At 40.7% G+C, this 20,585-nt stretch overlaps 7 protein-coding genes across 9 annotated transcripts; 2 read left to right on the top strand and 5 right to left on the bottom strand.

Annotated features, from left to right (window-relative positions):
• Positions 1–1,914: 1,914 nt before the first annotated feature.
• LOC6565874 (Werner syndrome ATP-dependent helicase) lies at positions 1,915–3,960 on the bottom strand. Its single transcript, XM_001992735.1, has one exon. The coding sequence runs from the start codon at positions 3,958–3,960 to the stop codon at positions 1,915–1,917; it is 2,046 nt and encodes a 681-aa protein (XP_001992771.1).
• Positions 3,961–4,546: 586 nt separating this feature from the next.
• LOC6565873 (mitochondrial import inner membrane translocase subunit Tim10B) lies at positions 4,547–5,126 on the top strand. Its single transcript, XM_001992734.3, has 3 exons — positions 4,547–4,651; positions 4,707–4,802; positions 4,859–5,126. Exons 1-3 carry the CDS (start codon positions 4,631–4,633, stop codon positions 5,111–5,113), a joined length of 372 nt encoding a protein of 123 aa, XP_001992770.1. The 5' UTR covers positions 4,547–4,630; the 3' UTR covers positions 5,114–5,126.
• Positions 5,127–5,227: 101 nt separating this feature from the next.
• On the top strand, positions 5,228–6,152 carry LOC6565872 (L-seryl-tRNA(Sec) kinase). Its single transcript, XM_001992733.3, has one exon. It carries the CDS (start codon positions 5,230–5,232, stop codon positions 6,085–6,087), a length of 858 nt encoding a protein of 285 aa, XP_001992769.1. The 5' UTR covers positions 5,228–5,229; the 3' UTR covers positions 6,088–6,152.
• A 56-nt stretch (positions 6,153–6,208) lies between these two features.
• Positions 6,209–6,943, bottom strand: LOC6565871 (coiled-coil domain-containing protein 86). The gene is made up of 2 exons (XM_001992732.3): positions 6,649–6,943; positions 6,209–6,570 (listed from the first exon to the last, which is right to left on the bottom strand). Exons 1-2 carry the CDS (start codon positions 6,894–6,896, stop codon positions 6,279–6,281), a joined length of 540 nt encoding a protein of 179 aa, XP_001992768.1. The 5' UTR covers positions 6,897–6,943; the 3' UTR covers positions 6,209–6,278.
• A 117-nt stretch (positions 6,944–7,060) lies between these two features.
• On the bottom strand, positions 7,061–9,314 carry LOC6565870 (solute carrier family 25 member 40). Its single transcript, XM_001992731.2, has 5 exons — positions 8,949–9,314; positions 8,400–8,587; positions 7,826–8,329; positions 7,575–7,656; positions 7,061–7,502 (listed from the first exon to the last, which is right to left on the bottom strand). The coding sequence occupies exons 1-5, from the start codon at positions 9,115–9,117 to the stop codon at positions 7,231–7,233; spliced, it is 1,215 nt and encodes a 404-aa protein (XP_001992767.1). The 5' UTR covers positions 9,118–9,314; the 3' UTR covers positions 7,061–7,230.
• On the bottom strand, positions 9,094–11,111 carry LOC6565659 (solute carrier family 25 member 40). Of its 2 annotated transcripts, none has more exons than XM_032738966.2 (5): positions 10,908–11,111; positions 10,636–10,832; positions 9,969–10,511; positions 9,561–9,888; positions 9,094–9,157 (listed from the first exon to the last, which is right to left on the bottom strand). In XM_032738966.2, the coding sequence occupies exons 1-5, from the start codon at positions 11,077–11,079 to the stop codon at positions 9,138–9,140; spliced, it is 1,260 nt and encodes a 419-aa protein (XP_032594857.1). In that variant the 5' UTR covers positions 11,080–11,111; the 3' UTR covers positions 9,094–9,137. The 2 variants fall into 2 exon arrangements, with proteins under 2 accessions (XP_032594857.1, XP_001992766.2); XM_001992730.3 differs by having other exon boundaries at positions 9,121–9,194.
• A 506-nt stretch (positions 11,112–11,617) lies between these two features.
• LOC6565658 (heat shock protein beta-1) lies at positions 11,618–18,941 on the bottom strand. 2 transcript variants are annotated; one of them, XM_001992729.2, is made up of 5 exons: positions 18,388–18,941; positions 14,018–14,047; positions 12,373–12,454; positions 12,192–12,287; positions 11,618–12,123 (listed from the first exon to the last, which is right to left on the bottom strand). In XM_001992729.2, the coding sequence occupies exons 1-5, from the start codon at positions 18,564–18,566 to the stop codon at positions 11,929–11,931; spliced, it is 582 nt and encodes a 193-aa protein (XP_001992765.1). In that variant the 5' UTR covers positions 18,567–18,941; the 3' UTR covers positions 11,618–11,928. The 2 variants fall into 2 exon arrangements, with proteins under 2 accessions (XP_001992765.1, XP_032594859.1); XM_032738968.1 differs by lacking the exon at positions 14,018–14,047 and having other exon boundaries at positions 18,388–18,885.
• Positions 18,942–20,585: the final 1,644 nt, after the last annotated feature.

Here is a 20,585-nt window from a genome sequence, read left to right as displayed (position 1 = left end):
TTTAGCACAAAATATTTAAATTTGAAATTAAAGAAACGTGATTTAAAGCAAATTGGCTTTAATTTAAATAACAATATCGTCATAATATAATTTAAAAGAAAAATTGGTTTAAAATTAGTCATAATACCAAAAGAACAAGAAAAAAGCAAACAAAACAATATGACACAACAGCCAACGTGACGTTGTGTGTCTATTTGGTAAATTCTATAAAAAGAATATAATTTAAATATTTTACTCTGCAAAACTTGGCTTAAGCTTAAGCTGTCTTTTTAGAAAACTGCAACAAAAGAAATACATATTTATATATTTGTATAAAATCTTCTGCGTATGCCAATACATAGATAGATATTTTTATATGTATTTGTGGTATTTATTAGAAGGTAACGGCAAAAATTCTTGTAGAATTAAATTAAAAACTGGAAAGCAGAGTTTACTTTTGGATGACGAAGATTAAATACTCTTAGATACATATGGCGGGCATACACTGAGATATTTTACATATCCAAATAAAGCAGTCGACGCTAGTCACGAAACATCATTAAGACGACTATCAATAAATACAGGAAAAACTTAAATTAATTAAGTATAATTGTGCTTTTTTATGTAGCAATGTTTGGGTCTGGCAGTTTGGCTTGCTGCTTGCTGCTTGCTTTCGACACGCCTCGTCTCTCACTTAATAATTTGCGCTTATCAATTTTGGATGCCTTTGTCTTAGCGTCAATAACATAGTCAAAATCTCACATTTCTGGTTGTGTAACTTCAATACTATCATATGCCAGCGTTTGTTCTTGTATTTGGTTTCGTATCGTAAAAAGTATAATATACTCGACTGATGATGATGTGTGAGAATGTAATTGTTTTCATCAGTATAATTAAAGTTAACATGATTTTCAAATTACAGAGACTTCAAGAACATTTAATTTTCTTAGAAAAGTTATTACTCACGAAATAATTAATTATTCCGTCGACGCTGATAAATCTTGGCTTCAACACAACATTCCCACAATAAAAAAAAAGACATTTAAGGTAGTAGTTAAATAAATGGCTTATCTAGTAAACACATTTTGGCCTTGGAATTGGCAGTGCTACTCTTCGTGTCTAAGCCGCCAAAATGATTTGTTGCTTATTGCTAATATTCAGCAATTATTTATCGAGACAACACATGCTATGGTCTAAGGGCGTAAGGCGCTTATCACAATGGGCAGCTGAACTTTAAGTCATTGTCTTCCAGGCAGGTGGAAATTGGGAATGCACGATGATGGCAACGAAGAGTTTCATCTGAAAATACTCGTTATCATGTATTTTATAGGATTTTTTTATTTGCATAGCACTTAAGATATTTAGACATTCATGAAGGCATACATATTTTTAATAAATTAATTATAACAATAGCTTTAAATTATTTCTACAAACAATATAGGATTGCGAGACAAATATATTTTTTTAAAAGGAAAGACTTTTTTTCAATCAATAAGTAGTGAAATTTTCCTAAAAGCATTAAAACCCCTGCATACTTTCAGGAGGAATCGAATTTTTAGCATGTTTGAAAATGATTCAAACGTGTAAAGCCTATTTTGTGGGAGAACCATAAAATGAATAAAATAAAGTGCAAACTAGAGAAAAAAACATACTTGTAAAATGGCTAAAGTGCCTAGTACAATTTCATTATAAAGACAATAGATAGAAAAATAACTCTCTCGGCCAAATCCTTGCAGATTTCTGAAGGATCTATACGATCTTTTAAGCCAACCCCATTAAAATAAAATTTTTCAAATTTTTAAATAAGTTTTCTTTAAACACTTTGTACGTTGTTATTTATTTAAGTACAAATATAATTCAATTAGCTAAAGTGATCAACAAAATTCGAACTATTTTATATTCTAGTTTGACAAGTGTAAATTTGTATAAATGTGTTCAGTTGCATTTCTTGTATTTGTACTTTGGTATTAGGGGTCGCTTTTGGTAGCTGCCCTCCAGGTACTGCCAGACGCGCTTGCGGGCCTTTTGTGTTATGGCGCTTTCCTCCTGCTCCTCTTGCAAAATCTTATGGCAGTCAGTGAGCAGTAGTTCGAGATCAGTGGATTTGACTTCTGGCTGCTCAGTTGTTGGATTCTTAATGGACTTGGCCACTTCTTCGTCGATTCGCTGGAAATCAATGTCGATATCAGGTCCCCACACAGATTCATTGCTCTTGAGAGTTTCCTGTTGCTTCTCAACGTCATCCAACTCACTTAGGTCGATGTCAGAGCCCCAGTCAAGTGACTCATTTGGTAGCTTGCCCTTCTCACGACAACGTTTGCGCTGCTTGAGCAGCTTTGCCATACGGGGTGTCGGTTCAATGATTATCTTCTTGGCTTCAGTCGGCTCGTTGTCCAGCCAGCGGCAACCTTTGAGCGTGACCTGCGGCATGAGAAAGCCAAATGCACACTTCGCATTCTTCAGATAATCATTCTGTATGTAACCTGTGGACTTCAGATGCTCAGCGAGTACCTTAAACCAGGCATTGGATCGATGGGCGCCCTTGCCAAAGTTCTCGTGGGTCCGACTTCCGATGCTAAGGCATTTGCTGCGCGAGCCGCGCAACCCCAGTATTAGTTTGCCAAGACCAAGGCTGCCATTCAAGTCCCTGAGCATGGCAAGTAGCAGACGTGATTCACTGCTGACATCCAGCTGCTCTATGGGAGTAGATTTTATGTGTTGCGCCTTGCGGCAATTGTCGCAGCAATTGCGACGTGGCTGGCTACGAGCAGCAGTCTGATCATCAAAGTAATTAAGTATGAACTGCCTCCGGCACTGGTTGCTCTGTGTGTACTCCAACATGACTCTGGCCAGCTGCTGCAGCTCCTCGCTACGTTGGGCTGTCAGTGGTTGACTGTGCTGCAACCGTTGATGAATTGCAGCATCTGCGTCGCCATAGAAAAGCACACACTTGGCATGCAGATTGTCGCGGCCGGCGCGACCAATCTCCTGGTAGTAGCGCTCCATGTCACTGGGCGCACCATAATGCACCACGAGGCGGACGTTGGGCTTATCGATGCCCAGGCCGAAGGCCGTTGTTGCCGCCATGAGGCGCACCTCATCGCTGGTGAATTGCTCTTGATTGCGGCGCTTCAGCTCCAACGGCAACTTGCTGTGGTAGCTGTGACAGCGCATGCCATGCCTGCTTATCTCTTGGGCCATCTGCTCCGTGTCGCGTATGGTGTTGTTGAAGATAATAACCGAGCCGGCCGCCTCGGCCGCCCAGCTCAGATAAGGCTGCAGGTCCGACCAAATATCCGCACTTTTCGCACGCACCGTCAGCTCCAAATTGGGGCGATCCAGGCCGCTGCAGAGGATTAGCGGGTTGCGCATCTGAAGCTGCTGGCAAATGTCTTCGCGCACACGCCTTGTTGCGGTGCCGGTGAGCGCCAGAAAGCGCACTAGCGGTACAGCCGACCGCACCTCGCTGAGCCGACGATAAGCAGGCCGGAACTCGTGACCCCATTTGGAGATGCAGTGCGCCTCATCGATGGCAATCAGCGCCAAATTGCGACCCAAATCCTGTAACAGCTTGAGGCCATTACCACGTGTTATGTACTCCGGCGTCGCGTACACCAATCTGAAGTGTAGCCCCAAAATGCGCTCCTTGATGGTGCGATCCTCCTGAGCAGTGCCCAGCAAACAGGCGCAGTCGCCAGATTTTGATTTATAATTCAGGGCATTCACCTGATCCTCCATTAGAGCAATTAGTGGCGATATGACAAAAACCACTTTATTCAGGTAAAAGGCGGGAAACTGATAGATCAACGACTTGCCATATCCAGTGGCTATAACAGCGCAAACATCGCCGCCACGGTTTTCCGTTAGTAGAGCGCGTATTATCTGCCATTGCAGTGGCTTAAACGATTCTAAGCCGAAATATTGTTGCAGACAGTTTAAGAATTTTTTTGGCTTGGGCAGCATATATGGCACAGTGTACATGTGCGTAGGTATTTGATAAAAATAAAACCTTATTGTCAACACGCTGATTGTCGTTACAATCCAGTCCGGCAGGTGCACATTAGAGATGAGCGATATGCTTACACGTGCGACTGGCTAAGAAACCTGATTTTCTAAATAACACACTTATCTTACACATACATATGTATGGATGTTTGTGGTGTGTGGTGCATGTATTTACATTGCACGTTCAATAGATAACAAGTGCACTGCCACTGCCGGCAAAGAGTGCTCTCATAATTTTATCGATAGAATTAACAGAGTTACAAGATTACGCTACGCTGCCGGACAAGTGTGCGCTTATCGAAACATTTGCAGAATTGCACGGTTACGCTACAGCAATGTAATTACTGCACGAAAAATGTTTTCAATTTTATTTTATACTTAAATTAAATTAAATTAAAAAAAAGCATTTCCCTCTCTTGTACATATGGCCCATACGCAGTCTGACGTCACAAGCAAAATCGAAATCTTATATTACCATGAACATAATCGATAGCTATGTGATATTCTGAATCGATAAGACTAAACTTGTCAAAAGCAGAAAGCAAGACAGCTGTCTTCTGCCCACGGCCTTAAATACCAAAGGCACTAGTAAATTCATATTTGTGATCGATTCCAAATCAGTTAATTTTTCTTGTAGTTTATTCCAATGGATTCGAATTTACGTAATGTATGCATGTTAAGTTCAACTGCAACACTTTAATTCATAAACATTCACCTTGCAGTTGAAGGATTTTCTCACATTATACAACAAAGTGACGGAGTTGTGCTTCAATCGTTGCGTTGATAATCTCAGTCAGCGCGAACTCTTTGAACAGGAGGTAAGCCAAATGCGACTATTCGGGTACAATAATAGTATAATACTTATTACGTGCAGAACACCTGCGTGGACAGATGCGTGACCAAATTTGCGCGCTTCAATCAAAACATGATGAAAGCCTACGTCGATGTGCAAACCAAAATTAATGTCAAACGCATGGAAGAAGTGGAAGAGAATGCCAAAAAATTGGAGCAGCACCAGCAGGAAGAACGCATTAAAGAGCAGCTTAAGGAAAAGGAAGTCGCTGCCACTAGCACAATTCTAACGCCCGCCAACAACAGCAACAATACGCCGGGCAATTTGGCCATGTAGCAGCAGGATTGGAATGTCATGCCCCTGCTCCTATTTTCAATACTAGATAGTTAAACAAACACACATACACACCCACACACACACACAAATACAAGCATACACATTGATAGCTAAAGATGTTGCGCATTTGTCTGCTTGCGCTAATAGGTCTGCCTGGCGCCGGGAAAACATGCCTCAGCAACTGGATGCTGCAGCAGCAGGCAGACCTGGGCAGCTGGAACGTTCTCCACGTGTGCTACGATGACTACTTTCACAATGACAAAGACCATAAAAGGGAACGCGACAACATCTCCCAATTGTTAATCCAAATCATCGAAACAATTCGATCCAGACATAATGATCCACTGCTTCTTGGTCTCCCAGCAAAAGTGCGACGAGCAATGTCCGCAATGGAGAGCGATAATTATTTGATTGTTTGCGATGATAATCATTATTATCGCAGCATGCGCTATAAGCTATACCAGCTGAGTCGCGTTCAAAACTGCATTTTTGCTCAAATTTACGTGGCGACCCCCTTAGCTGCTTGCCTGCTGGCCAATGGAAAGCGCGGATCAGACGTCATAGTGCCCGAAGCTGTTATCCGTCAAATGCAAACCCGACTCGAAGAGCCTAGCACTGACGCCTGGTCACACAATAGCTTAACATTAACGGATTCCGACTACAATGCAGCTTCTCATTCGATTTGTGACTTTATCAAATCCTTACTCTGTCAAACACCGCCTACCGGTCTACCAGAGGTGCGGACCAAAGAGCCGCAATTACAATCGCTAGCACATAACTTAGACTTAAAGTTGCGCGCACGCATTCAAGCCAAAATGCAGCAGACCATGCCCACCATACCAAAAGCCGTGCAGAGTCACACTTTGAACGAACAACGCAAACAGATTTTGGCACAATTTCGACTTGACAGCGGCGGTCGGCAAGCGGAGGCTTGTGCTGTCAACTTGGAATACTATGTTAATTTGTTAAACTAGGCTAATACTAAGCTTTAAATGTTTATATGTACATACTTTACATTAACTACATTAAACAAAAAACTGTTACGTCTTGCATTTTTTTACAATAATCCCTACCATATATAACAGTGCTGATAAATCACATTACAAAACTAGATTTATTTAGAGGGGCAAAAAAAAGTAAGTGTAAACTAGAGTAAATAGCCAACTTATACAACTTTAACTTGGCTCAAATCACGTTTCTCGATCATGCGCATCTGCTTCTTTTTCATGCGCTTCAGTTTGGCCGGATTCTTGATCACTTGCACAACTTCGGAGCGACGCTCATTGGCCAAGCGACGTTCGGCGTTCTCCACGCGACGCTGGTGACGCTGGACGGCGGCTTCCTTGCGCTGCTCCTTTATCTCCTTGGACTTCTCCTTAATGTAACGCATTTCATTCCGCAGCTCCATTTTCTTTTCAAACGTCAGCCGGTTTATTGTCTTCTTGATTTTACTGAATCTGCGAATAAGTTGTTTTTTTTTTTTGTTAAATTCTTTTTAACATGGCCACTCAAGTGTAGGTTGGTATTTTACTCACTTTTGTTTGGGCGTCTTCCATGGCCGATTTGATTTTGGTTGGCCGCGTGGAATACTTGCCTCCGGCTTAAGCACCTTTTTGGCTTTGGATTTGTTTTGTGTAGATTGTTTAGTTTTCTGTTCATCACCTTTTAACTCTGCTGCAGCTGCGGTGTTTGTTTTTATTTTTCCTGCATTTTCAGCCATGTCAACATCGGATGATTTATCTGCTATGTCTTCATCAATTTCAATTATTTGTGGCTTATCCATTTTGTATAGTTATTTAGAACGCAACGTAAAACAAAACACAATAGCTCGACACGTGTTTCCAGCGTTATCGATAATGGGAGCAAACATATGCTCGCCTATCGAAGTTAATCAAAGGGTTGCACTTAAAGCTATCGATAGAGCGCAAAAATATTCCGGTTTCAAAGTTTTGGCATTTCAAATTAAAACAATTTTATTTCACTCATCAATTTTACAACGGGTTCTGAAACTCAAACTGCTTAATGTGCTGCAACCCAGCGATTTTGCATTAAAGCTTAATAATAATTTACATATTTACAGGCACGTATCAATTGGCCCGAGCCATCTCCAGTCCGCCCTAATCCTTTCCACCCGTCGTGTGGACTGCAACCGCATTTGACCTTGACGCATTGTTGTTGGCCAGCAACGCCTGATTGTGTTGGTCCACGTTGTAGTGGTAAAAGAACGCTTTGCTGTATTCGAAAGTTGATATCATGATCGCACAGGCTGGCGCCACCTTAAACAGACGCGGTCCCAATCCTGAGAATACGCCACGGAGTCCATTTAACCGATAAATGCTTGCCAAGCGATCCGCAACTGATTTCGTCGGTACACTCTTTGGCGGATTATCTAGCGTAAGGCAAACCGAAGCATCAGTGGAACTGCCAACGAGCGGTATACTAGTTGTAGCAAGAGGCCTACCTGCAAATATGAATTTCTCACCGAACTCGATTTGCTCATGCGTCTTAATCACATCAAATGGCGTCGTAATGCTTGCAGCAACCTGGACGAATAAAAAGATGAATGTGATTAAGACTAAGTGCGGCAAGAAACAAGAACAGCTAAGCCAAAGATTAGATTTACATAAACAACTATCCTAAAATTGACAAATTGTACATTCAGTGACCCGCGACAAGAGTATAATAATTATTTGTAAAATCAACCCAACTTACCGAACCCGAAATGGCGCCCGCCACAAAGCTAAAGGCGAACGTGGGCTCGACGACATGAAAGCTGCTCTTCAGGTACTCATAACAGGTCCAATAGATGCCCGAGAACGGCACATCGCGCAGTATTGTTGGCGGCAGACCACGCCAGAGGCCCAAGACGCCCTGCGACTGCATCACTTGCCGGATTGAGCCCAGCATCTCGGCGTTGGTCATCTTTTGCGATTGCATTTTGGTGCGTATCAGCTCAATGGGGCTAACAAATGTGACGGCCAGGATTCGGGCTGTGACGCCAGCAAGCATCGGCACCAGCATTGGAATGTCCTTTTTGTAGGATGAACTTTGAACTGGCGCCACATATTTGTAGTGCAGATCGATGAATCGTGCCTTGAACTGTTCGTAGGCCACAAAATATATAATGGTCGAGGGCAGGGCAGAGATGAGCGTCGGACTCAGACCGGACCACAATGTGCCAATGCCCTCAGCGCGGCTAATCTTAACGAATGCATCCTGCACAGGAAAGAGTGAAGCAGACATTCAAAATATACATCCAAGCATATTATCCACAAGATATACTCACAATTGTGCCCGTAAAATGGGTTGATGATGCTGGCGCTAACTTAGTAAATGCTGAAGTAGGCGTGGGCGTAGTCGGGCCACATGGACATATGTGATCCATGAGGCCATTGCAATAGAGAAAGCACTTATTGGACAGAAGAGCCGACTGTTGAGCCTGTAAACGGGTCTTGATAACATCCAAAGGCGTCACTGCAATCAGCACAAAATGTGGTGAAATAACAATTATCATATATATACTAGTGATCTACAGTGGCTATTCGCTATAATTTGAGCTTGCGCGCATTCTGTTATATAACAATAATAATACATATATTATTGTATGGTTTGTAGAATACAATTTGATGGTAATGTGCAAAAGATTTTAGACACAGGCACAAAAAATACAAACATTTTCCCAAACACTTGGAATTTTATAATCATTGCAAGCAATTATTCAAATTTAAGGATAGTTAAAATTTAAAACAAAAAACTTCTTGCATTTGGAGCGACCACGGCACACGTGTATTTAGTAGAGGATATATATAAAACAACGCTCTGTTTTGTCACTTACTGAAGCAGGCGGTAATCATGGCACCGGTACAGGCAGACACAACTTGCTGCATGGGTCGAATTCGAAATCTGGGATCTGTCATTGTGAACTTTGGTTCTGTTCGGAACGCAGCTGGCCCATAGCTGTCCTCTGTTATTGCTGCACTGGGTTTCGTCTTTGACTCCGGCATGCTTCACTTGGCTTGGCGCGTTAAGAGGCACGTCGGTAACCTAAATGTACTTGTTAGTTTTTGTGCGCGCTGTTTCGCTGTTATTGTCATTCAATTAAGCACGCACAAGCGTAAACGTTATAAGCTTCCAATAAATACAAAATATAGTTTTCCCTATGACATCTACCTACGGTTGTCAGTGTGTGTGGTGTGTGTGTGAAGTGCGGTCAAACTTATCGATAATTTATCAGCTGACGTACGAGCCGGTTTGCAGATGCAACAGCTGTTTGCCATCTAAATTAGCGATATACATATATGTACTTTTTACTGAAAAACAGTCGATGCATGTCATCGATACTTTTAAGTCACAAGTATTTAGTTTTCGATATGTGGGTGCAACAACTGTCGCCGTTTATATTCAAATGCAGCGCTAAACTAGTGCCGTATTGGGAACGGATACATACCAGTCTCCTGGAGATCTAGATTGTACCTAAAGAAGTACGATTTGCTGTACTCAAATGCCGATATCATAATGGCACAGGCGGGCATCACACGCAGCAGCCGGGGTACAATTCCGACGTAAAGACTCCGTATGCCCTGCTGTCGATATAATGCACGGAGGCGCGAAAACACTGACTGTTTGACGGATGCCGTTGCACTTGCGGCCTGGTTTGCGGTGCCACCTTTGCCAGCTCTACCGCTCGTCGATTCCGCATATAAGATATCCTGTCCCAGCTCAATTTGCGTGTGCGTGGTAATCAAATCGAACGGCATTGTCACCAATGTGGCCAACTAAAATGTGGCCAATTCATTTGACAGATAAGGAGCATAAGATTATGTACGACGACAGAGATGATGATATTGACACCCACCGCTCCGGATGCTGCCCCCGTGACAAAGCTGAACCAAAGCGATGGCTCTGACACGTTGCAGGCACGCTTAATGTACTCGTAGGCGGCCCAGTAGGTGCCCGAGAAGGGTGCATCGCGCATCACAGTCGGCGGCCAGCCACGCCACAATCCTAAAACGCCTTGCGTCCTGATCAGCGTGCGCAACACAAGCCACAGCTCCGTGTACGTTACAAAACCCGACTGCATCTTGATGCGCACCATTTCCAGTGGCGTTATGGCCGTCACAACGACCGTACGTGCACACATCCCTGATGCCATTGGCACCGCATATGGTAGCGACAGTCTCGTCTCCGACGCTGTCTTCACCTGCTTCTTAATTTCGCCGTCTTCGGGCAAACGTGCACTCGTCTCCCATATATAATAAAAATTGGCGAACGAATGCTTCATATACTCATAGGTCAAAAAGTATATGATTGTTGACGGCAACGCCGAGACGAGCGTCGGACTTAAACCGGACCAGAGGCCGGCAACACCATTGGAGCAAATGATTTTCACAAATGTATCCTGCAGGAAAGTCGATCTGTTAGTAAGCTGCTGCTGGCCACTGCTCACTCATTGCATCCAAGTTGGATAAAATGTACGTTTTGTTGCCAACTGGCAGATAGAGAATCTTACGACCTGTACTCACCATGGTGCCGCGCAGTGGACGCAAATTGGTTGCATCGGCGGCATTTTTGGCTAAGCAATCGCTGGTACCTGTCTTGCAGATGTGCGTCATGAGACCGTTGTGGAAGACATAGCATAGCTTGGATACAACTGGGGGCTTTCGCACCCGGTTCTGCGATTGCGTCTGAACGCGTGTCTTCACCACTTCCAGGGGTGTGACTGGATAGCCAAACAATTTGCTTCAATGAGTATGAATGGAACACCTGCCTGCCCCCTTCATTGCAACTTACTCACCCACAAAGGTTGTGATTAGGCCACCAATCAGTGCGGAAATTACCTGTTGCATGGGTCGAATTCGGTAACGGGGATCCTCGATCAGCAGCGCTGTGGACATCGTGTCCGGACTTACATCCACGTTCACATCCCTGCCCATATGCGCGTGCTCGGACTTTGGCTCCTGTTGCATTTTTGTAAGTTCGGCTACATTAACAAATGTTATAAAGATGAAGTATAAATAGAAACTATATTAATTGAAAGACTTGTAAGAAACATCATGACGTACACGCCTAAGCATACGTATGTATGTATATATGTACGTTCATACATCAGAGTTTGTATATGATACAGAGATACACGAATTAGAGTGGGCCAGCATGCTCTTGTACTCGCACCTCTAAGCATGCTATCTCGAAAATTGTACACTCAACATCGATCTACTGCAGACGAGTTGGAGAGCCATAGCATATTGTATTATATATCTTATATCTCGGAACTCACTGAAAGATCCAACCTGGTTGGAGAAAATGGAATGATTGACACGTCTCAGATACAATAGCTGCTAGCGATAAGCAACAATATATAGTAGATTTATGCAAGTTTTGGTGTTATACGATCCCATCTTTAATGAGTTTTTTTTTTATTATAATATCCTCTAAGGAGGCGGGTATAAAAACAAATGCGTTTGGCGACTACGACAAGAAAATAATAACATTTAATTGCGAGAATTATAAATATCAATTAAATTAATCAAATTTAATAATAATTTGCATTACACTTAAGTTATTACAGTTAAGTATGAGAAGTAAGTCAGTATTATAATATTTAGCTTTTAATGCAAAAACAAAAAATTCTATAATCATATAGGCGGCCAATTGTTGAATTCTGATCTGTGATGTCCCCAAAAGTTCTGAAGGGTTAATCATCTGTTGCGATTTTAGTAGGTGCTAGAAATACGCTGACGGCGCACGGGATATTTGGATAGCTGGCCTCAACATGGGGGATGAAAGATGCTACCGCAACCAGTTGTTGTTCCACCTCACTTGTGCGCAATGGGAATCAGAGTTTCGCCAGCAGTGAGGGCGGGCAATGGCGCGTCCACGGTCAGGACACCATCCTTGCTGAGGGACGAGCGTATCGACTCGGGATTGACGCCCTTCGGCAGCAGAAATTCACGATTGTATTCCCTGTACACGCTCTTTGTGTCTGACTTCTCCTCGTGCTTGGCATGCACCTGAAAATATGAATAAAATATATGAGTTATACGCCTTAATATATGTCCATAAATTTATAAATATTTACCAGCAGCTTCTGATCGACAGTTTTCACAACAATCTCCTCGGGCGCATATTGGCTGACATCGAAGCGCAGCTTCAGCACTTTGCTATCACCCTCATCCTGCAATACAATAAGTGATGAATAAACAATTAGTTGGATTGGCTCTCTTTCAGCACAATGTAGATATTTAGAGAGATTTACATACCTGTATCAAGGGCGAGCTAATGTCCGACACGTAATTCTGTTGCTTGGGTACTCGCGATGGCAGTGCTGAGTTTGTCGTTGAGCTGCAAAATAAATAATGCAAATATGAATACAGCGTATTGGTTACGGTGACATAACTAATTACAATTGCGTACATAATTTATTTCTACAAAATCATAAATTGTACACCTTGTCGAAGTTTTTGTTGTTCTTGTTGATGTTGTTGTTGTGTTGCTCGTGCGAAACGTTTTATGAAAGGTGCGTGTAAATGCCTCCATTACGTCAACCAAATTCAAATCGGAATGCAGATCGATATTGGGAACTTGGCGAATGTAAAACCCGCTGTCAAACACGCTTCAAATGCAACTGATGACACATCGAAGTATGAGCTGAGCTCTGCTTGTTGCAGCACTTCCAGTTGCAGTTGCAGCAATGTGTCCTAACCGTACAACGTACTTATTTTTAAATACGATCAGGGATTTCCGCCCTGGAGCAGCGTTTATTTATAATTTATAACGGCAGCTGGCAGCTGTGCAGCTCAACAAAAAAGGGACAGCAAATGCGGATGGGGGGGTGGGGGGGGGGTGGGGCTCACAGGGTATATATATACACATATGTTTGAATGTATATGTATATATAGCACAAGCATATTTCATTTGCATTTCATATATCCTTTTAGAGGGTGGAATCTATATATATATAAATATATATATATGTATATGCCGATGAAGTTATCTTAGATTGGATTTGACCTTAATGCAATCTAGTCTACAGAAATCATTTTATTGGCGTATATATATTCTAATCATTTGTTGTTTCAGTTGCTAGAAATAGCCTCCTACTTATCGTGATCATTTTCTATATGATGTGCGCAACGGTATTTAATCTTCGGCAACTCGTAAATAACTTAAATCAAATGTTTTCGGTGATTTAAGTGTTTTCTCTTGCTCTGCTGCTCAGACACAATGGGCACAAGCATTTGGCATAGGTGCCAAGATTTTCAGGCGCCAACCTGGCCAACCAGCCAGACATTTCCAAATTTCTGTTTGAGTCATTTTCTATAACTAGAAAAAAGACATAAGTATGTGGCTCACAGATTATCCCATATTCGCACTGGAAGAGTTATTTAGTGTTTTTAGTGTAACGAAACCAAATCTGGCAACTTTCAAGTTGGTTGAACTCTCAATGCTGTCTTAACTCTAAACAATAGAAAATGTTAAAACACCTGCCAAATATTCCACATATGATTTTGTGTATGTATATTTTATGTGCATGTATGTATACATGTATATATATGTGCATATATGTATTTAGATTGTGTGTGTGTTTTTTGAAATGAATTTGTTAAACTTTTGGTTAAGTGACAACACACGAATCTGTCAGTCAAAATACAGTGCAAACTCAAAGTGTATTTATTTTTGATGTACATATGTGTGTAAAACTCAAGAAATAAATAAGTATTTACCAACACTGACATACATACATATATATGGATGTGTGGTTATTATTAACAAATCAGTCAGTATTTCGGAGAGTAGCATTTTTAGCAACAACTAAACAAATAAACCAACTGAAAATTGTACATAAAACATATTTTCAAGAAAAAAAGAAACACGTGAAGTTTTATAGCATATTTGATAGAGTACCTGGTTGTAGTTGTTGTTTTTTTAGTAGAGCTTTTCAAGAGGAAAATATTATAAATCAGTTAAAGAGATGTTTAGGTATGTATTTTAATTGCAGTTGTTTTTATTTCCAAAGCAGCATGTAATTATTGTAAGGGAAGAAAGAAATAAAGAAAGATATTGTATATATATAAATATATGTATATACACATATTTAGAAGATAAAGCTTTTTGTTAACAGTTGATCTGTGCATTATTTTTAATTTGTATGTCAACTTAAACAGTTAAGGTGCTAAAAGCTTTTATACACATTATATACACAAACACACAAATACAGACACACGCACACACACACACAGACCGAAACACACATGCACTCATAGCTTACACAGAAACGGAAAACCGAAAATGAAATGAGTAACGCAGACCAATGAACCGTAATTGCCATCCGAGATCTCTGACCACGCACACTACTCAACACTCGAGCAAATACTCACATACATATGCATAACCACACACACACACACATGCAATCTGACAAGCTGATAAGCGTGCCATAGACTGGCATCTGTAAACGTGCCCGAAGCCGACCTTGCTGCCGACAACCGTGCAGCAACTAACTTCTGTTAAATGCAACCCACACATAGACATATAGATGGCTGCCCTACCTACGTACGCTCGTGTGTGACTAATCGTGAAAACCGTTAATTCTAACTTTGGCTTATTGGCTATAGCGGAGCTACAGTAGCAGTCATAGAGTAGAGGAAGTCAAAGCACCTGCCGGAACACAGCAGTCGTGTGTTGGCGCTAAATTGCTTACGGCTAGCCAAAAACACAGCACACAAGCTAACAGACAGACACACACATACACACATATATATATATATATATCGACTCTATTCGATTGGACAGCACACATACACATACACATACGTATGGCTGTATATAGACTTGACGACGGCATACGCTCAAGTTCGAATCTCTCTCGCTCCGTTGCCGCCGCTTCTGATGATGTCATGCATTATTTTGCGTTATTCGTTATTGTTATGGAAAAAGCTTTGCAGGAAAGCAAAAAGAAAAAACAATACAACAAAATACACGAAAAGAAAAAAGCAAAACAAAAACAACAACGCATATCAAGTGTCGTTGAGTTTAGTTGCAACTAAACAAATGCTAATCGGTGAGCAGCCAGCAAGGCACTCAAGCTGATCAATCGATCATCGATCCACAACGATTACAAGTGTCATCGAATCTCGCACAGCTTACGAAATGCTTGTGCTAAAAATTAGCATGATATCATCTGGCCATTACTTATCACCGACAGCATCATCAGTTGCATCACGCCTAAGCAAAATTGGCAGTACATAAATTAACAGAAATATTACAATATGCACAATCACATACATTTGAATGTTTATTTTAAATTTAAATTAAATTTGCTGATATTGTTTACTTATGGTTTTTGACCATATCAGAATAAATCGAAATAACGAAAATATGATATGCCACGATGATTAACCACAAATACGACGTTTAATCTCTATCCATAAACGGCTAACACTTCAGTTGGCCAAGTCAACGTACCGGGTGCAAGTGAAAAGATACATATTTACATACATAGGAATGTATATAGATGCGGTCGGGACAAGTTTTGAATGTTTGCAGTATGTACGAACGAGTTATTTGCATAAACAATCCCGCTGATCCCCAACTCAACCCCGAACCCAACCTCTCCCTCTCTCTATCTCTCTCTCTCTCTCTCTCTCTCTCTCTCTCTCTGTGTGCACAATTGGCAGATCGCCCATTGAGCTGCAAATTGAATCGGGGACGCTTTAAATTACCCTGGAATTGTGTACAAAGCCAAATAATCAGCGAGCATCGAGAACAATGCCAATTTATTCAAGGACAGTGGGGCTCGGGAATTAGATTAACTGGTCTATTAGAGCTATTTCCATATATTCTGATTCGAATACGCAATATGGAATTAAGATATAATAAATTGAATACTGTACAAACTATAATTAGTGATCTCGAACCAAAGTGTTTTTATTTTGTGACACTACCACTGTATTAATTAAAAGCCGACCAATCGATCGATTGTATTTATGCACACACAAAGAATATGTTTTATATCTGGAATTTGAATGAACTAAATAGCACTTGATCATTTTCTATATATTTATACACACAGCGTACAGTTCTATACAGAATAGAGGAAAAGTACAATTTCAAAGCGTATAGAGTATATTAGAAAAATCAATTAGTTGTCTATTGTACATGTGTATGTCGAACCCAGATGCCAATGACGTGATCATTTATTTTTAAACACCCAACAACAAACAATTGATTTTACACATCCATTACACAGCCAACGGCAGATGTCCCGCAGTGGGCCCTTTGAGGGTTTGTCTGTCCTTATAGCTAATATGCAAACACCGACTAATATTCGATACCAAATGAGTCATGGCTTAATTTTCCCACCCCTATCCTATTCTACCTACCCTAAACTGTTCACCACACCACCCAGCACCCATTACCGAATTCGGTTGCACGGTCATCCAATGTGAGACATTGATGGGCCTCGAACACAAAAACAAAACCAATTTCGGTTCATTTTCAGTTGGACAAAACTTTTAACGCAGCTTTTTGTGCGAAAGTTGTTTTCCAAGCAAGCCGCACGCAACCCGAAACTTTGCTTAGAAAGTTTTTCTTGGGTTAACGCTAACGTTACCGTTAACGATAATGATAATGCGAACGCTAGCGTTGGCTTTAGTATCGCGCATGCAAATGCAATGAAGACAAGAAATCGCTTTGATTATGTCATCATTAGCCGAGTCGAAGCCAAGCTAAAGCGATAGACGTTTTCGAATTCGAATTCGCATCAAGTGGCGCCCACGCGTCGCCGCCAAACAAGATTGAAAGATTGAAAGGCCAGCGAGGCGCAACCGCGACGGCAACGGCAACGTCAACGTCAACGCAGCTCTCTTTAGACGTGTAGAAGTACATAAGTATGTATAAATGTATACATATATATACAAATGTGTGTGTAAATAGCATGTACATCTTTATGTGCTCTTTTAGCACATTTCTATGTACATATTTTTGTTTTGCTTCAATCTTTAACCGCCGCCTTCACATTGTCTGTTTATTTAGTAAATATTTGAATTATATATTCACATGTCTGCATAATAGCTGTTTGTGTATGTTTGTGTGCGTGCAGCTATACGCTATAATTCCGTTACGCCACATCATATTGTGTGCAGAAATATGTATATTTTTTGTTCTTTCTATCTCTTCTTGAATGCAACCATGGGATACCGTTATAAGCAGGGTTGCATGGCAGACACCAACAAACGTATATATATATATATATATATCTGTATCTGTTGTGTATGCGTATATGTATTTGGGAAATCTGCGATTAGTTTGCCAGCCAAAAATGATCAAGTGAAAAAATTAAAAATGAAAAAAAAAAATAAATAAATTGACATAAAAATATTTTGCAGTTTTGAAATATGCGCATATGGTGCGGAAGGCGAGGTACGCGGTTCGGCCATAGAACGAATAAACATAAATCGTTGGAGGGGCAATGTTGTAGAAAACCAAAGTGACTCATTCCCCCACATATACATATCTACAAATATATGTATATATATATAGAACATAAGAAAATGTGTGTGTGAGTATCTGGGGCGTTCAGTGCCGTTATGGCCTTAGCCCCAGTTCGTAATCCAGCCATTCTGTCGGCGCCGACGACGATAATGATGGTGATGATGATAATGATGATGATGTTACCATGCCATAGCATGCCTATTTTTAGATGAAAATGTTTGGGGTATCCTAAAGAGTACGTAACTTGCTCATAAGTGCTGAGTATCGTTTTCACAATCTAGCAAAGTTCAAGATATTTTTTTAGAAAACAAACATATTCAAGTACCGTTTTCATAATCGATATTCTCTCTCTCTTTCTCTCTCTTTATATATCTCTAGCTATTACTCCAAGATATGAGTTTCGATATATTCTGGAATATTCCGAAATAGCTGCATTTCAGCATTCGACTCTTACAAATATGAATTTCAATTAATTAATTAGTTCTTTACAATTTATGCCGACATTTACTGTTCTATTTAGTACAGTTTTATCGCAAACTAAATATAACTATGTATATAGAAGCAAATAAAGACCATTGGATTCCATTACGGAATTGACCCTTATCTTGATAAACAATTCAACGTTTTAGACTGGTGCTAAGAGCCTGGCCAAAACAAAATTAGACAAGACGCAAACACACACACACCGCACACACACACACACCGCACACACACACAGGCAAGTCAAGAAAAGAGACTTGTTAGCACATTCCGATTGGAATCTATCACGTTGGATTGCTTACCTGGTTGACTCGAAGAAGTTCGCCTCACGGTTCATCAGCTCGTGACGAAACTTGGCCATCTCCTCCTCCATTTTGCGCATCTCGGAGTCGAAGCGTTCGCGTATGCTGCTGAATTCCGTATCGATAACGCTGAAGTCTCCCAATTTGATGGGAATATTTCTCTTATTAGCCTCGGCCATTTTTGTTTCTTTGATGTGTGTGTGTTGTGGATAAATAGAACTACAAAACTTCTTGAGTTTGCAGCTGCTTCTTGTTCTTGCTTCTGTTTCGGGTTGTTTTCACGCGCACCGCTGTAGTTTTCTTGGTGCTTCTACCAATTGGACTTGGTCAGCTTGTGTTTGTATTGTGTATATATATATTCACTTTCTAATCAGAACCAAAAAAAATCACAAATGTTTTCTTCTATGTATGTATTTGTTTGTGTATGAGTTCGAATAACTCGGATCGCACAATTCACCGCGCCTCAAAGTTTTCTGTTTGACTGTTTTGCATTTTCGGTATGTGAAAGCTTTTATAGCTCAGCACCAACGCCGCGACCGTAACCACAAAAGAGAACACCAAAGCACAGAGAGAGAGCGCCAGAGCGAGACCAAGAGAGAATGCGAATGCGAACCACAAAGTAAAGCCAACATGGCAGCGACTGGCAGTAATGGCACCCACACATCTACACATCACACACATCGCCAACACAGCCCACTTACACTCTTTTTCTTGCCGTAGCTCTCTCGCCGGCAAGGAACAAGTGAATGGACTGCGAATGGAATGTGAGTGTGAATGGGACGGTAATTGGGAGTGGTCGAGTGTGAGGGAAGAGTGTGCGAATGCTCTCCAGCCTGCCTGCCTGCCCTACGAATGCTCAGTTACAGTTTTGCACGTCAGGCATATCGACAGACTTGTAGCTACACGTGCTTACCAAAGGAAAAGTATTCAATTGTCGACCATCTTCATTTTTAACTTTACATGACAATGCTCTGAAATTGCCAGACTGACAGGACCTTATTTTTAGTACAAGATTATTGGAATGCTTAGGGCTTTACTAACTTTACACATTAAATTACATTATTATGAATATTCATTTAAATTTAAGTATACAGAGTAAATCGGGTAACTTTAACCAGCTAAAAATAAACAAACAGTTATTGGTGTTTTCTGTCTCTGTTACGCATTGCTAACATTGTGGGGGTGGAAGTGTAACCAATAATCAGTAACCGGTAACGGCAATGTCAACCGGTTCAAAATTTAATGATCACTGCCGTTTTAGGGCAAAGAACGACAGACTTTAAGCCACTTTGTAACTCCAGCTACAAATCAGTTTTGCGTTCTAATAATATGCACATGTGTAAGTGCGTATTCAGACATTCACACACACACACACACACACATACGCGTGTTTTGCTCAAAACATGTGGGTGGTGGCAACGTTGGCGACACATTTCCATATCGTTTCGATTTGTTTGTAAACAAATGCAAAACGAGATGAGTAATCGATGACATTGGGCATCGCATATCGACACATGTGTGTATATCGAGCCTGTCCTTTTACGGTGCGGTGACAAACCGCAGAAGTCATCAGCCCTTGCAAATAATTTGAGTGCGCTGTTAATTATGAATATTTTCAATTGATTTAAAAATTTATGCACTCGTCACGAATCGCTGCGATCACGACAAAAAAAAACACCAAAATGAAATATGGGTAATACAATAAATTCAATCATGAATTTCAAAAATAAAATAACAATCATCAGCTGCTGCTGAGGTGTTTTCGGCAGCGCCCACATGGATGGATGCTGCTAACAGCGACAGCCGTTAATGCCACTGTCCAAACAATAAACTCATTTTCATCGAAATTGTCGACCTTGAAGGTGGGAAAGATCTCGATCTCAATCTCAGCTAAGACTACGCGACAGAAACGCACGCCAAAATATTCACATTTACATCAGTACGGTCAAAATAACAGTAGTGGCCACATATGTTTTGAAAAATGTCAACCAAAAAATAATTTGCTTAAAAAATATGTAAATTTTATTTAAACACAAGCATTCAATTCTGAAGATGAGTAAACAATAAAAAATGGCTAAGCTACAAAATTAATTAATAAACTAAAATTAAAGTCCTTAAATTTATTAGTAATAAAGTTATTTTAAAATGTATTTTTATTAAATTATTATTTAAATTTATCATTATTATAGTATTGGAAT

Source organism: Drosophila grimshawi, unplaced genomic scaffold, assembly GCF_018153295.1.
Source record: "Drosophila grimshawi isolate 15287-2541.00 unplaced genomic scaffold, ASM1815329v1 contig_848, whole genome shotgun sequence".
Classification (NCBI taxonomy): Eukaryota; Metazoa; Arthropoda; class Insecta; order Diptera; family Drosophilidae; genus Drosophila; species Drosophila grimshawi.
Note: the sequence above shows the minus strand (reverse complement) of the source record. Positions and strands in the feature narration are given on the sequence as shown.